Source organism: Pseudorasbora parva, chromosome 22 (assembly GCF_024679245.1).
Source record: "Pseudorasbora parva isolate DD20220531a chromosome 22, ASM2467924v1, whole genome shotgun sequence".
Classification (NCBI taxonomy): domain Eukaryota; kingdom Metazoa; phylum Chordata; class Actinopteri; order Cypriniformes; family Gobionidae; genus Pseudorasbora; species Pseudorasbora parva.
The window spans coordinates 6,146,132-6,162,791 of NC_090193.1; the positions used below are offsets into that span (position 1 = coordinate 6,146,132).

General features: G+C 38.4%; 1 protein-coding gene across 4 annotated transcripts in view; it reads right to left on the minus strand.

The window, feature by feature from the left end:
- Positions 1-14,440: 14,440 nt before the first annotated feature.
- itih3a.1 (inter-alpha-trypsin inhibitor heavy chain 3a, tandem duplicate 1) overlaps positions 14,441-16,660 on the minus strand; it is a 42,104-nt gene continuing 39,884 nt past the window's right edge. For all 4 annotated transcript variants that reach the window (XM_067432364.1, XM_067432363.1, XM_067432365.1 and 1 more), the window contains 2 exons: positions 14,882-14,993; positions 14,441-14,795 (listed from right to left, as the gene is read on the minus strand). In XM_067432364.1, coding sequence (XP_067288465.1) covers positions 14,657-14,795; positions 14,882-14,993 — 251 coding nt within the window. In that variant the 3' untranslated portion in view covers positions 14,441-14,656. The remainder of the gene's footprint in view (positions 14,796-14,881; positions 14,994-16,660) is intronic.

A 16,660-nucleotide genomic window follows, 5' to 3' on the forward strand; every position in this document is an offset into this window, starting at 1 on the left:
AAATATTGATAATTTATATTTCATTGACCAACTGATATCAGATACTGTATACTGTGTGTTTACTCAACTCATCGCTTCCTTTTCTCTTTCTTTCATAGTTTTTCACAGTTATAGAAAGTATTTTTCATGTCTAGATCATTTTTCTCCAACATCATGAACATGTCAACTATGCCCACAATTTTTGAGACAGAGCAGACACCTGAATACTCAGATGAGCTCACGGCGGCCCTTGCTGCAGGGCGTTGGTGGGCAATTATGGAGGTTTCAGATCCCATACCTGAGTATCCTGAGAAGAATGGGAACCTCATTTCAGGCAAGTGTTGGGGAACACAGGGAGCACCTGTGCCCGCCAGGGCCACACAGGGAGGATCTATGGCTGCCAGGTCCACACAGGGAGCACCTGTGCCCGGCAGGTCCACACAGGGAGGATCTATGGCTGCCAGGTCCACACAGGGAGCACCTGTGCCCGGCAGGTCCACACAGGGAGGATCTATGGCTGCCAGGTCCACACAGGGAGCACCTGTGCCCGGCAGGTCCACACAGGGAGGATCTATGGCTGCCAGGTCCACACAGGGAGCACCTGTGCCCGGCAGGTCCACACAGGGAGGATCTATGGCTGCCAGGTCCACACAGGGAGGATCTATGGCTGCCAGGTCCACACAGGGAGCACCTGTGCCCACCAGGGCCACACAGGAAGGATCTATGGCTGCCAGGTCCACACAGGGAGCACCTGTGCCCACCAGGGCCACACAGGAAGGATCTATGGCTGCCAGGTCCACACAGGGAGCACCTGTGCCCGCCAGGTCCACACAGGAAGGATCTATGGCCGCCAGGTCCACACAGGGGAAAGTCCAGTACTCAGGTTACAGTACCACAGATCAGAGGAGAAAGTGGACTTCGAAAAAACCACAGGGAGCACCAGTGCCTGCTGGGTCCCACCAAGAGCCACAAGTGCCCATGAGGTCCCAACAAAGAGGGAAACTCAGGATCCCTGAGTACCTAATTAAACATTTGAAAGAGGCCTCTTTAGAGCCTGCCAAGTCTCTGCAGAGGCCACCTGTCTCAAAGGTGCTTGCCGGGATCTCTGAGCATATAACCGAGGATCTAAAAAAGACCTCTTTTAAAACGCCTATGCCCAACAAGCCTCTAAGGGCACCTTTGGCTCCCATGCCAGGCAAGTTTTTAGACAGATCTAAACAGGAGCTGCTGCAACAGAAGCCTCTAGCCCCTTCCCTGAAGCTAGACCCTGTCTGTTGTACATCGGGTATTAACACGAGCTCTGAGTGGATAAATGTCACAAACCCTGAGCTGCGGAGCAAAGAGCTGCTAAGGCAGCGTTTACGAAATGCCCCAGTACTTGTGGCTGTCTCAAGCCTCAGAATCCCGAGGCAGCTGAGGGAGAAGTGGAGGGTAATATTGGAGCAGGATCAAAAGAAACAGACTATCCAAAATGAAGTGTCTGTTCCTGCCAAGACCCCACAGACAACACTTGTTTCACCGTGTTCCCCACAGCGATCACCTAGGTCTCTCCAGGGAGCGCCCATTTGTAACTCAGGAGCTCCTGTGGTAAGTTCCTTCTGTCTCTTGTATTTACTTATTTTAAGATTTATTTAAAGAAGTAACTTTAACTATGCTACTGTGTTGTCCTCTATATAAAATCCTTAAATTTTTACAAGAAGATACAGCTTTAGATTTAAAAGAACAAACCTGTCCAGTATCGGACAATTATACATGCATCTGCTCCCTCAACAGGCAACTCAACAAACATCATGTGTGGAATTTCACGACTATCAAGCTCCACAGATAAAGAAAAAGAGGACTCTGAAAAAGAGGACTCTGAGCAGCATTCAACCCAGGACCCAGCTGACCCTGAAAAGAGCATTGGTTAGACTCTCATATCTCTCAGTTTTACTTAGGTTTAGAAATTAAACACTTTAATCACATAATTTAAATAATAGACCCCTCATATTGAAATGATAGAAGCAAGTGGTCCTTAAAATAAGAATCACTCATAAAATCTGGATTATGTCTGTTCCTTCAACAGGACAATGCAGATGGGGACCAGTCAACCCCTCCAAAAAAGCAGCGCATGGGAACTGAAGTAAAGGACAAGCAGTCGAATCCAGGCAGCACAGACCAAATCGATTATTTATGTCAGATATTCACAAAATGTTGTGTCATTTCAAGTACATGCCTTATATAAATGCATGTATAATAAAAAAACAAAACAAAACAAATATAAACTGTTTTTATTTATTTGTCAATGACAACACACATTAGGCCTTATGCTGTTATATAACAGATGATTTTGATTTGCTGTCACTGCTGTCACTGTCACCATGTTGCCCCTCCATCTTAAAAGTACGTTAGCCAAAGAGGGACATACCCGTAAATTCAAGCTTCGCCTTTCGCGTTTTAACACTCGATGGCACCGTGTCGAATGTGAAGAGGGGGATTACCATGTTAATCTTGGACTAAATCGGCCACCGTAGGAGTTAAAATGAAATCAAAATTGAGAGGAATAGAAACTATTATTCCCAGTATAGACGCCCCTCTGTGTTTTCTAATGGACGCGAGGCAAACTAAATAATAAAATTACACTTCAGATATTTTTTCCCCAAAGTTAGTTTATGCCATTGAAGGCAGTTATCATCACGATGATTTCATTTCAAGTGTTCGTTTTTAAAATAAGTTTACTTTGAGTTAGTTATTTGATGCTATAAAAATGGGGGGTGTGACGTCATGATTGACAGCTGAGACTGACATCTTCTCTGAGTGAAGTCGTCACTGAGGCACTGACAGACTTTTTTCTGGATTTTTGGGGGCAGATTGGAGCTTTAGCTTTAATTTCTACATTTCCATAACTGCTTATTTCACACCAACATAATTAATTGTTCTGCATCTGTGAGAGTGTGAGCGGGCTTTTGATATCGCAGCTGTACTTCCTGCTCTCTACTGCGCAACTCCAGTCCCAAAATCGCTACTGCGCAGACTCGGTCCCAAGATGTCTGCGCCGTGTAGGCCGCCTAAAAGCTTCAAATCTGCCAAGCGGAAACGGATGATGTCGAGTCGTCCATATTTTTTTACGGTCTATGCTTTAAGCCAATGGCGTTGTAACAACTGTAATTCCTGTTTTCCATCATTTATAGCTGAAGACAATGGGTATATATTATAACTGATTCACCATTTCAGTAGGCCTACTCAAAGACCAGCCCCCTTTAGTTACTGTTGCCATGTCCGACAAGCCGTGCTCTCACACCACACACACGCAGTGGTGGACAAAGTACACAACTTCATTACTCGAGTTAAAGTAAAAGTACTACTGGTCAAATATGACTCTGTTACAAGTGAAAGTTTTAAAAACAGATTTTTACTCAAGTAAAAGTACAGAAGTATTCGTTTTCAAAAGTACTTAAGTATAAAAGTAAATTTCCTTTTTTATGCCAATGCATTATTTTATTATTGTTGTATAAATGCACATTATGCCATCATGGTTTAAGCCAGTCAGTGATGCTCCATCTGACATACTAGCATACGACTAACTTAAACTCATTTAAATACTTGTAGAAAAGTTACAAAGCTCTTTACAAAGCTGCTGTCACTTTAAGGCCGAATGCACGGATCCAATACACTGATACACATCTGATATTCTCCCAACTTCACTCTTCTCTTTCTCCCAGATGTTTATATATTTAATATTTTATAAGACATGCACCAAGTGTATGCCAACTAAACTAATCTTGATTTTTTTTTAACTGAAACATACTTTCAAAGTATGGCTATGGGTGCACACACTTGTGCCTAAGAACCGTCTTCTTCCATTTTGCTATGAACTGATCAGCGTTCATAAAAAGTTGGGAAAATGTATATGACCATATAAGAGTGATTCCCGACAGACTGTCTGAAACGACAACAACAAAAAAACTTTTAAAGATGGAAAAAAATCATCCTCCGACTTTTAGAGCTGCTGCAGAAACGACTTTCGGCCTAGATTGAAATGTAGTGGAGTAAAAAGTACGATATTTGTCTTTCAAATGTAGTGAAGTAAAAGTATCCAGAAAAAATTATACTCCAATAAAGTACAGATACTCAAAAAGTGTACTTAAGTACAGTACTCAAGTAAATGTACTTAGTTACTGTCCACCTCTGCACACACATTCTCATGCAGTGAAAAATACATTGCAGAGCAAAGATAATAGTGACAAGGCACTGACAGATATGGGACAGAATAGGTTACTTTTAACATGAAACCTGTCTCAACCCCAAAATTGTAATTGTGAACCGATTGACTCTTCCTTCTAGTTTATTTATAGTATCAAATAACAACAAATTAAATTTAGAAGGAATGTTGTTTCATACACGGAAAGACGTCAGTACACACTGTTTATCAAGTTCAAGTCCACTGACGTTACTCTATGAACTCTCTTGACTGCTTTGTCGGACAAAATGGCGGATTCTGCAGATTATGATTGTAGATCAATCAAAGTGCATTGAATGACAAATTTAAAGACAAGACTTTTTCTATACTCTTATCGGTGGATGTGGATCTTTTGTATTTAAAAAAGTATATAAAATATAACAACTATTTCGGATACTTTTAGGCAGTGAGTAGGCCTAGGCATATTAAAGTTCAATGTAGGCTACAGAACATTTGAACTTCTACATATCTATTCATAAATATTTATTTCTATAAATTATGTATTTTATTTAAAAAACAAACTTTCTGATACTCATTCTGATGTTCATTATTATTATTGGTAGCCTATTCGTTTTGTTGTTAGTGTTTTTAAAGGTTATTACTGTTTTTTGAAAATATCTTTTGTCCAACATAATGAGATGAGACCGTTTACAAATGTTTCCAGGGAAGTGTTCTCTATTCAGTTTAATCTACATATCATATTTTAAACTATAGCCAAAGACTGTAGACATATTTAGTGTATAAAATAAAAAAAAACTGACCAGAGATCAGTTATAAACTGGTTCACAGGACACCCCCTAGCGTCGAACTTTCGAAATTGCATGTTTACCGACACCACGTGACTGATTTGGCCGTTTGAGAAACGGCGCTCTCCAAATCACTGGTTCAAACTTATCATATAAAACGTTTTCGGAGCTTAATAGAGTAGTTTAAACAAAAACCTCGTGCTACTATAATATAGTGAATGAGGTAACCATAATAAGTGACCGGTTTCAGACGCATACGCAGGGTTGCCAAGCAACTTTTAAGTTCAGGTTGGAGTGAGATTTTTTAGGGGCCGGGGGGGGGGGGGGGGGGGGGTAATGCTCAAAAGAGTGATAGAGATTCAACATTGTTAACATTAATGTTATTCTTGTATTTAGCCATCAGGTATTCCTTACTAATGGTCACACTCATACTCATTAAATTATATTTATTGAATATTTTGAGGAGATCTTTTGGTACTAAATATACTATTTGTGCAACAATTATTGTCAATAAATGACCACTTAAAATATTTTTCTTCTAATATTTGTATTTCTTCTAAAATTTATATTACAATTAGTGTAGTAATTAATATTAAAATAGAGAATTCCAATTCAAAGAGGCAAATTAGAGTCATTTTGTGGCTAAAAAATATTAATGTTTATTTGTAATGCCATTAGGTGCCTTATGGCTCTTTAATAAATATACATGTGTCTAATCTAGTTGCTCAAAAATACATTGCAGTCTTTGCATTCTAATAAATATTTAGATATGATGATCAAACAGTAGATTTCTTTAAATGTGAAATTTCAAAACTTAAATAACTTGCATCCTAATCTTTTTAATGAATAATGATACTTATATAAGCAGTCACACAAGTGAACATTAAGGAATGGCACATATAATTTGACCCAAGAAATGTTTAAACTAGTGCCAAAACAAACATATTATTATGTACAGTATATATACTAGATATAAACTGATACTGAATCAAGATCAAAAGCATTACCCCCCCCCCGGCCCCTAAAAAATCTCACTCCAACCTGAACTTAAAAGTTGGCAACCCTGCCATAATAAAACGATCCTGTAAATATGGCTGACTTAATAATCAATAAACACTAACACTATGCTGTACTGTTTACCAAAACTTGCAGCAAACATCTATATGGTGAAACTGTTGTGTATCCGCTTAAGCCATTTAAATTCATTGGCACAGCGCTAGAAGTATTGAGCGCTCATGGGTCACGTGACCAGCGCGCACTGCAGGGAGACGAGAGCATGCAACTCCGCTTTTCAACGCCTCTGGCTTTAACATTATGCCACATTAGCGCCAAAACGCTATTTATTGTTTGAATAATTAAAACACATTTTTAAAAAAATTAAAGCTTATAGCTTTGTTTAATATCAAAAGCAGGTTTGGCAATTTGGCGTGAGATTGAGTTGGGCGGAGTGAGAGCGTGAGACAGAGCCTGAAAGCGTGAGTCTCACGCCAGATGCGTGAGAGTTGGCAACCCTGCATACGTTTTTTTTTTTGGTCAGTCATCATGGCGGGGATTTTCAGTTACTTCAGTGGCTAAAACAGTCATTGGATCATTCGCTCAACAACTACGGAGCGAAACACAATTGCTCCTGGCAAACCCATGGATGTCAAGGTCGGAACAGTTGTAAATCCTTTCACCTCAAACCACCCCCAGACAGCCCTGCTGTGTTATTCGTTTACACAAGACTGTCCTCCTTCCTTCCCAATTTGTGGAGAAGAAAAAGACCACCCATTTCTATTTCACCAATAGAAGGTAAGTAAGAATAATATTTTTTATCTATAAAAAATATATAACGTTATTTAAATATTTTCTGACAAACCAAGTCAACATTTTCATGTGTCAGGTCAGGTGTATAACATTGACTTAAATATTAAAATCCTGGAGCATTGTAAATTTAGTTGTCATGAAATCTCATGTTATTTATTCATTTATTTATGTTATGATTAGGCACAGATGTTTTATATTCATATTAATTTGGACTACAAAAGACTAATAACCAACTAAACTCTGCAACTAAATAATGTTCAAAATGACAACAACGTATAGGCGGTGTAACTTAGTATTATGACTGTCTGGGTCAATGACATGGCATGTCTATTCTGGTGTCTAAAGCATATTCATAATATGTAAAACATACATTTTTAAATACACTGCAATAAATGACTCAACTTCCCCCTCTTAATTCCTCATGCGAGTATTCAAAATAATTAATCTTTAAGGAACTTTTAGCACAAAAGTCCTAAAATGTCATCCCGGGTAACTTTTGAAATATGACAAAAATGTTAAAATTAATATAAATAAAAGGATTTACTAAGTATTAAGTATTTAAATATACTTGGCATATTTGTATTGATGTTTTTTGAATGATACCTACAAATATATTGATGATACTAAGCTCATTTATATTTTTATGACCTTTGTCTCCAAATTGTGATCATTCCTGGTTAACAGACATCAGTGACCATTTTGGACACGTTTTTGTATTTCATGTGACATAATATTGTTTTAAAAAACAAGCTCTAAAACATGTACAAAGGTCAGTCAGCTAAAGCAATGTTGATATTTTGAACTTTTCGGTCACTGGTGCACTTTGTAGTGATATCATGTGTACTTTTAAATAACACTAATAAAACTATTTATTTGATCTAAAATATTACTTTAAAGTGATGATAGTTAAAGGTCCACGTAAATCAAAATGTAAGTTTTGTAGCTTTTAGTATGACTGTGTTAGCCTTAAAGTTATGAATAAGCTGGTATGTTCCAAAACTATGACAAAATTTGCATTTAGGAGATATAAGCATTCAAAATATACAGTCTCCCTCTTCCGTTAAAACGAATCTCAGATATTGGTGACATCATCGTAGAATTTCTCATCAAATCTTAGGTCCAATCAAAATGCTCTCTAGAATCTAAAGCCCGCCCCCTACACTGCTGAGGCTGCCGCTGAAATCGGTCAGTTGTTAACACTAAAGCCCTGCATTTATGCCCGAGCCTGACTGGCCCCGACTTTTTTACGTCCCTAGGGCCGGGCTTCGGGCCAATTTTCACGTCATGCCAAAAACGCGGGCCGGGCTTCGGGCCTTTTTTTAGGCTTCTCCTTCGTTTTATATTTATTTTATCAATTAAAAGGAACAATGAGATGTTCTGCACTGGTGGAAACAACACGAGACCATAATAGCTAACGCGACTGTCAAGATGGCTCGCACAGTGTTCAGAGCATAGGTTCAGAGTCCGCGCGCTGCTGCTGCTGCTGGCGTGGACTCTGAACCTATGCTCTGAACACTGTGCGAGCCATCTTGATAGTCGCGTTAGCTATTATGGTCTCGTGTTGTTCCATAATAGCTCTCGTATTTCGTTCTGTATTGACTGGTTTAATATTTCAAAATCGATAATTATGTTGTTTTTTATTATTACAATTAGGCCTATATCTGCATTTATGTTAACCTACAGACTTTCAAACATGAAAATGTTATTATGTGTCACAATGTTTTATGGGCTAAATATGTTGTAGTCAGATATGATGGCGCTGCAACACGCATCGCCGCAAATGACTAATGCAAGCCAACGCAAATGAAACTTAAAATAAGTTTTAGATGCTCAAAAACACAATCATCTTCAATAAAAATGAATGAGACTAAATGATCTTACCAGTGCGCTTAGTTCGCTCTCTCTTATGTGGTCTTTGAATTTGAAATAAGCTGCTGAATAAAATGCATCTTGAATCTTTTGCTTCCGTTGCTGTAAACTCTGTTAAATGAGCAAATACCCCGGGAATTGAAGATGGGATTTATATTCATTTGCGTAGGTGTAAGGTAGGCAGACAACCTGCATGTTCTTTTTTTATTTGTATTTATTTTTAGATTGTTTAGCTCCGTTTGCGAGAGCCGCGAGCAGAATCAGCCTGCCTCAGCTCGTCAAAAATGCCTTTTAGGCTACTGGTGGTAATAGTTGGCGAAATTATGATGATTAACATTGTGATGCTTGAAGTGTTTTATATCTATGGATTTTATTATAGGCAAGACAAGTCAAGAGTTGATTTGAGAGACTAAATCGATTAAACATGCAGTTAACTCACTGTCGGCCGGTGGCCGCTTTTGGTCGTCACTTAAAAAAATTAAAACTTTAATTTAACAAACAAAAAAATCCTCTAAACATTTTTCTAAATTAACTTAATAAAGAAACGAAACGAAATATAACTACTTTGACATTAAAAACAAAACAGAACTATTTTAATGGCTGCAACAATGTAAAAAAACAAAAACAAAAAAACAACAACATGGGCTCCAGTCGGACTCGGGCCGAGAATTTTGATAAACTTTTGGACACGGGCCGGGCTAGGGCCTCAGCGTCTCAGGCCAGGGCCGGGCTAGGGCCTCAGCGTCTCGGGCCAGGGCCGGACTAGGGCCTAGATTTGAGGCCCTTGCAGGGCTCTAGTTAACACACATTTACTAATTTCTACACGGTGAAAGGCACATAGCACACTATGTGTGTATGCACATACACTATATGCACACTAAAGTATGTCAGGGCTTGACATTAAGCATGTTCATGTGCTTGTCCTTCGGACAGGTAAATCGTTGATTCACTTGTCCCAGTAAAAAAATTGCTTGTCCGGAAAAAAGTTTGATAGGCCTATATATATTTTGTGTGTGTGTGAGTGTGTGTGTGTTGTAACTATAATTTATTCTGAAGCAATATTCTCACCAGTGTTCAATCAGCTATGACATATTTAAAGGGTTACTTCAGCGATTAGCATATGGCTTTGTATCAGTAGAAACCCTGTAGTATATTCAAATGATCGTGCTTCCCCCTCTTATATCCCCCTGAGATGAGAGATTTATGCATTTTATTTCTGGAAAAATTCCTCTCGTGACACAAATTGACGATATTTGCGTCATCTTTGGAAAGTTTGCCCAGAGGCTAAAGACTACAGCCAGCAGAGGGAGCCATTTCTGCATGTTTTCAACTCGTGCATGGGGAATGGAGATCACACTTACAGCACAGCTCAGCTACAGGCATTAATTTAAACGGATGCTGAGCAATGTAAGTGTTTTAACTTCTCAAATTAATTTCTATGAAAGTTAAGCTTCCAAAGGCATGAACTGAAAACGCTTTGTGAATGTATGCCGCGAATGTAGTCGCGATTACCTCAGCTCTCATCACGAGAGCTCATCAGCTCATTTATGACGTTAAATGTAATCTGAGTCCTAATCCGAGTCTGCTGTGAGATTCACGCGGCAACTCGATCATTATATTGAACAGACACGTTCAGTATTTAATTGTACTTTCTGAACTCAGTCGCTGTAATCCAGTAGCGGTGGCTTTGGGAATGGCCTCACAGGGCAGCGAAGCATTCTGGGAATTGTAGTCTTTCATCCACATGAGACAAAAATACATTTTCTCTCTTTTCTCAGTCTAGAAAGCAAATTCAAAAATAATTTCACATTTCTACTACATTGATGACGCAGTTAAAATACAGATTCATCTTCCCAGCGCTGAAGTAGCCTACCCCTTTAAGTCTGCATATTTGTGATTTTTTTTTTTTTTTTTTTTTTATTGAATCATTTCAAATTTGTGATATTTTTACCTTTTATAAAGGGCATTTCCCCCCTAGTCTTATTAAATATAGGCTATGCTTCAGGTTTAATTTCATTGTTAAATTTGATCAATACATTAAATTAAATTAAATTAAGACACTATATGGTGAAAGGCATATTGCAAGTTAACAAATTTGTTTTTATAATTTACACTGAAAAATTACAACTGCATTAAATAATGTTTTGAGATTTGTAGTTTTTAATAGACACAAGAAATGCTGGAAAGAATGTTTAAACATGAAACTAAACCTCCAGTAGGTGGCAGCAGGTGGCCGTCTTAATGAGTCAGCCATTGAGTCGTTCATTCAAACGATTCATTCGAACACTGAATCGGTCAGTAACACACTTTGTTGCTGTGAGACACGTTACGGTTCTGCTGTGTGTGGACGATTTTCGCTGCTGAAATGGAACAAAAGCACTCAATATTGTATCTAAAATGTAAGTGACTTTAAGTGAAAGTAAATGTAAGTGAATGCTAATTCATTGTTTATGAAACTGTCATATGAAAGCAGTGTCACTTTTAGTCATGACTCGTGATGGTATTCCGGAAACAGCTTAAATGTTTTAATTTCTCATCGAGAGGCTGCACGAGCGTCAACAGCGCGTCCTTGTTATCGTAAGTTCATTATATTATTATCCACCGCTATCGATCGCCACTTACACTAAATTAATGCACACTCATTCGTGCATTTTGGTGATTTGCTAGTTATTTTTTGTTTTCAGTCCCTTGTCCGTCGGGCAAGTAAAATTCTTTTTCACTTGTCCCTTCAAAAAATCCGCTTGTCCCGGACAAGCGTTAATGTCGAGCCCTGTATGTGATAGGAAATTATTCTGTGTAAATATGCTTTCATTTGAGGCGAATGAAGTCTGGTTTCACGCACCGCAAACACCCCAACGGCTCTGGTCTAAATTTAGACTACAGACACGAGAGCGCAGCGGATCATATGTGCGAGTCAGCGCAGAAAACAAACATATCCATTTGAATTCTGCACAGAATGCTGCATTTCAAAGCGATATGGAGGAGATTATGATGGTAAACAGTGTTAGAGGAAACTGGATTTACCAAACAGAGAAAGGTCCGCTCTTTGCACGCTAGTCAAACTGTATAACGAAACGCTATTGGCCGTTTAAAAAAAGGGGAGGAGCTGCTAACAGCTGAAGCCATTTCAGGGGAAATTACGTCAACACATTAATGTATTATAATAATAATATAGTAAGAATAAATTGTGGAGACGGTTGTCTTGGTCACCAGGAATATAAACTGTTTCACGTATTACTTGTACTATTGATTTTAGTTTGTGTGTTACTTTTTATTTAGAATATAGAATTATAATATCAGCCATAACATGACAATTATTAGGAGTATCAGCCAATTTTATTTATATCGGTGCATCTCCAAGGATAACCCACTTAACTTCTTAAAGGGTTACTTCAGCGATTAGCATATGGCCTTGTATCAGTAGAAACCCTGGAGTATATTCAAATGATTGTGCTTTCCCCCCTCATATCCCCCTGAGACAAGAGATTTATGCATTTTATTTCTGGAAAAATTCCTCCTATGATGCAAATTGACGATATTTGTATCATAGGAGGAATGTTTGGCCAAAGGCTAAAGACTACAGCCAGCAGAGGGAGCCATTTCCGCATGTTTTGAACCCGCGTATGGGGGATGGAGATCACACTCAGAGCTCAGCTCGCAGCTGCAGGCACTCATTTAATTGGAGCTATGGTGAGCAATGTAAGTCTTTTAAATTCTCAAATAATTTCTATGAAAGTTAATCTTGCCAAGGCATGAACTGAAACGCGCCAGAACTCGCGTTGTGAATGTGAATGCGAGTGTAGTCGCGATTACCTCAGCTCTCATCATGAGAGCTCATCAGCTCATTTATCTGACTCCTGCAGTTAGTGCTCAGTGCTGTGATACTCACGCGGTGACTCACTCATTATATTGAACAGACACGTTCAGTTTTTAATTGTAGTGTCTTCTCCAACTCAGTCACAGTAATCCAGTAGGTGGCTTTGGGAATGGCCTCACAGGCCATTATTTATTGAATAATTTCACATTTCTACTACATTAATGACCCAGATTAAATACAGATTCATCTTCCCATCGCTAAAGTATCCCTTTAACCAATTTCTTTAAAGAAATGACAAAAGTATGGAGTAGAGTGATTTTTAAACTGCGTCTATTATGCTGTTTTAAAGATCACTAATTTAGTCTCTTACATTGGGTTTACATGAATCCAATGTCAATTGTACACTTTAATCTTAATCCTAATATACTTTGTATTGCCTCATTTCAGAAAATGATTTCAGAGATTCTCTCTAAAGCTCTCTTTTCTGAGCTTCCTCTGCTCTGATTAGTATGACGGCCCAGTCTGTTGATTGATCAACCGCTTGCATGTGTCGGAAAGCCAAACGCTTACTATAACTGAAATTCAGCTCCGGATCTTCCTCAGCACAGTGATACGAAGAGTAAAAAAGGTGACGGTTTGACGGTGTGAAGTAAAGTGAAGAGTGCAAAGTGGACTCACAGCACAGAAAACCACATCTTGATATGTCGACAACACAAACCAAACTCTTCCAGTCTCAGCTGCAGCTAGCAAATACCCCAGTGTTTGAGGGCGCAGGTTTAAGTAGACGTTGTTCAAGGAAAGCCAAAAAAGACCATAGGCTGTGCTAATTTGTTACAAACCTACGTGTGAGACTGGAATTGCTGATGAATCGTTTCAGCTGTTAAGAATCGATTCTTTCTTTTAGGAGACAATAGGCCCAATCATACAACTGGTGTAATGCAACGCCAGGTCGACGCAAGTGTTTTTTGCTAGTTTCAGCCCAACGCAGTTATCATTTTCACGTCCAGCTTCACGTTGTTTAAATAGCAAATGCTATCTGTTCACCCATGGGTGTGCTTGTCTGAAAACCAGGTGTGTTCAGGCGCATTGTTGGCGCTTTGCTATTTTAAGGAACTGAAAACGACTGCACCTTTGACCAACAAAGTATTTTTTGTGTTATTTGAAGCGTGTGTTAGTAATATGCGCTTATAGCGGGGTGCACAACTTGTGATTATTACAAAAACAGGGACACGCAGCAGCACACAAACACAAGCATAACTGACTTTTAAAGGGAATGGGAGATCAGACTCTGATTGGTTTATTGCAAGTTATGTCCAAAACACACCAATGACTCAGTAAGAGACTAGGTACAACCCTTTTAGAACGTGCCTGGCGTGCCGACCATTTTTTTCCTGTATTTAGCAAAAGTAGATTTGGACTCACCATAAATGCACCTGCGCTGTGCTCTTCAGACCGTGTGCTTAATTCGTTAAAATAGGACCCAATAACTTTGTTGTGCATTTTGTTATTTGAAACTTTGCAAACCTTTTACATTCACAAACAGCTGTATTACACACTACATTAAAGGTAATACTCCAAAAGGTATAATAGAGGCACTTAAACGTATTTAAAATTTCACACAATTACATTTCAATCTTTTATTTTCTAATTTATACACACTTCCTTTTCATATATGTATTATATAAATGTATATCCTTGATCTCATGTTCTTAAGTATTGTTGTCATGATACTGGAATTTCTAACTTAATAATACAAATCAATACAAAATATTGGAAATAATGCAAAATGGAAAATACAGTGTATTCCAAATTCTTGTTAATTTCACAGCACATGCAGATCTTGGTTTTGCTGCATTTACTGAGCTGAAAACACTGGTTTGCATGCACTTATATATACTTATTTAAAAAGACACTTTACACTTCAGTAAAAGTTTTACTTCATCTGGTCGTACTTTTGCTTACAAACAAATGGGAAGATCTAGGTGCAGGTAATAAAAAGAAACGTTTTTCATAATTTTAATACACAGCTCAATTAGTGTATTAGTGTTTTGAAAATGAGTATTTAAAATATTTGGGGGAAAAAAGTATTTCGACAACACTATATCCAAGTAGAAATTATCTGTTAAAATGACATTTAAAGGCTGATGGCCTGATAATTTTGATGATGACATTTGATAACTGTTGTCAATCATTGTTTTGTCTGGCTTTGGAGGCTCATTGTTAGATTGTCTTGAAGAGGCCGGAGACGATATAGTCTGTGTAAACTCCATCAAGCAGTCCGGTGCCGTTATTGTGAATGAACCAACAGGGCACTTGTTCTCCATTCTTCACATCTTGTCTGAAATCTCTCTGCCAACCCCTGTTGACAGAATAATGTGGTGTAATGGTAACATCGACCCCTCCACGTTCAAAGCAAGGGCAACATGTACAGTGTGTTAAATTCACCTGGTAACTACAAGCTCTTGTCCCTTCACAAACATGATGGCATCTGGTTTCTTTAGATCCTTTCCTGGAAACGGTTCACTCACTTCAAAATCCAGTCCATGGTAGAACTGACCTAAAGAGCCGTGAAAACAGTTCAGAGTGCAACCATCACAGACTGTGCTGCTTGATAATGCACTATAAACTGAATGTTTATGATAATTGATAATGAATTGAATTTCACACTCAGTAGAAATTAAGCTAAGTTGACAGCATTTGTGGTATAATGTTGATTACCACAACCAAACTGACTTCCTCTTGTCCATCCTTTTTTTAGGGGGCCAATTTTTTTATGTTTAAAATATTCATAAAGAAATATGTATGTCATGCTGGATTCACACAGGCGTCTGCATTAACGCTTCTCATTTAATGAGAATTTAATTTGAATAGGCGACGTCATGCGTTGCCAAACTTTATTGCATGTTCCTTTATTTCGCGTCAATTTTTTTAAGTGCCAGCGCAGGCTTCAGCCAATCAGATCGCCTATGCAAATACCCTATTGCAGAAGCTAGCCAATTGCGTCCATGCAACACCGCAAAAGTCATACGATTGCCTGTGGTAGGGTATTTGCAAAGGTAGGGTAGGCAATTTTGAAGTGTTGGCTAAATGAAAGCATGAGATTCCCTGTCCTCCCTTCAGAGCATCTCCAAAGCCATGTGTTAACATTAATGTAAACACAGTCAGTCTATGTTTTACTAAGGCATTAAAACGGATGGGAAAACCACATCTTATATTTTAAAAGAGATCTGTGCATGTGAATGCAGCTCTACCGCTGCCTAGGATGTCATTAGTAATAGACTAATCTAACAACGGCAAATCTGAAAGAGAAAAATCACTCACAGCTCTTGAATGGAGAACATTCCAATAATCCTAAACATGAAAAGTTTATTGCTTGTAAAATGTTTCTTTGTTCCTCTTTATTATTTACTACTTGTTTTTATGTTTGAAAGCTATATTAGTTTAAAATTCTTAACAGCAAATTGTTTTTTTTATATTTTTAATTTGTAAAAAGTACTTATGATTACAAAGATTTTAAGCTTTTGAAGTAAACTAATTAATTAATAAAAAAAAAAAAAAATTGGAATCGGATCGTGACTCGCAGAATCGGAATCGGATTGTGAGGTAACGCTCCGGGTATAATGTCGTGGGTTTCCAGCTCTTCCAAATAAAAGTAGTTATGGTGTGAACATATTGTGTGCTCTTTGTTCGATGCAGCAACTGTCCTTGAAATAATGTGTTTCATAGTGCACCGGTGTCATTGCCACATTCTGTTTGAAAGGCTCATTAGTTTGATTTGGTTCAGGAGGAACTGTAAAAGTTGGCTGCGGTTTCGTTTGTGGTGCTCGGTGACTGATGTCTAAAAGCAATTACATTCTCCATAAGAACTGAGACATGTCTTACTCCCAGTGCTACAAGAAAAAAAAAATGTAATTTTGCTCTCGGTTTAAAGTTCACACAGCTTCTACACATCATCTGAGCAGAACTTTTTTTCTTGTGGGTGTCCAAGGATGTCCTGGACAGAATGAACTTTGTTGTTGTTCTTGCCACCTCGAGAAAGCAAACACATTTATTTGTTCTTACGGACTGGAGTATGTACCAAGCTTTACTTTTTACTTTTTTGTTTTCTCGAGGTGGCAACAACAAAAACAAAGTTCGTTCTGGCCAGGACATTCCATACTTCACGAGGAAAGCAGGTGCCGAACATGTCCGTTTCTCCGCATTAAACCCCACCCACTTAAAATT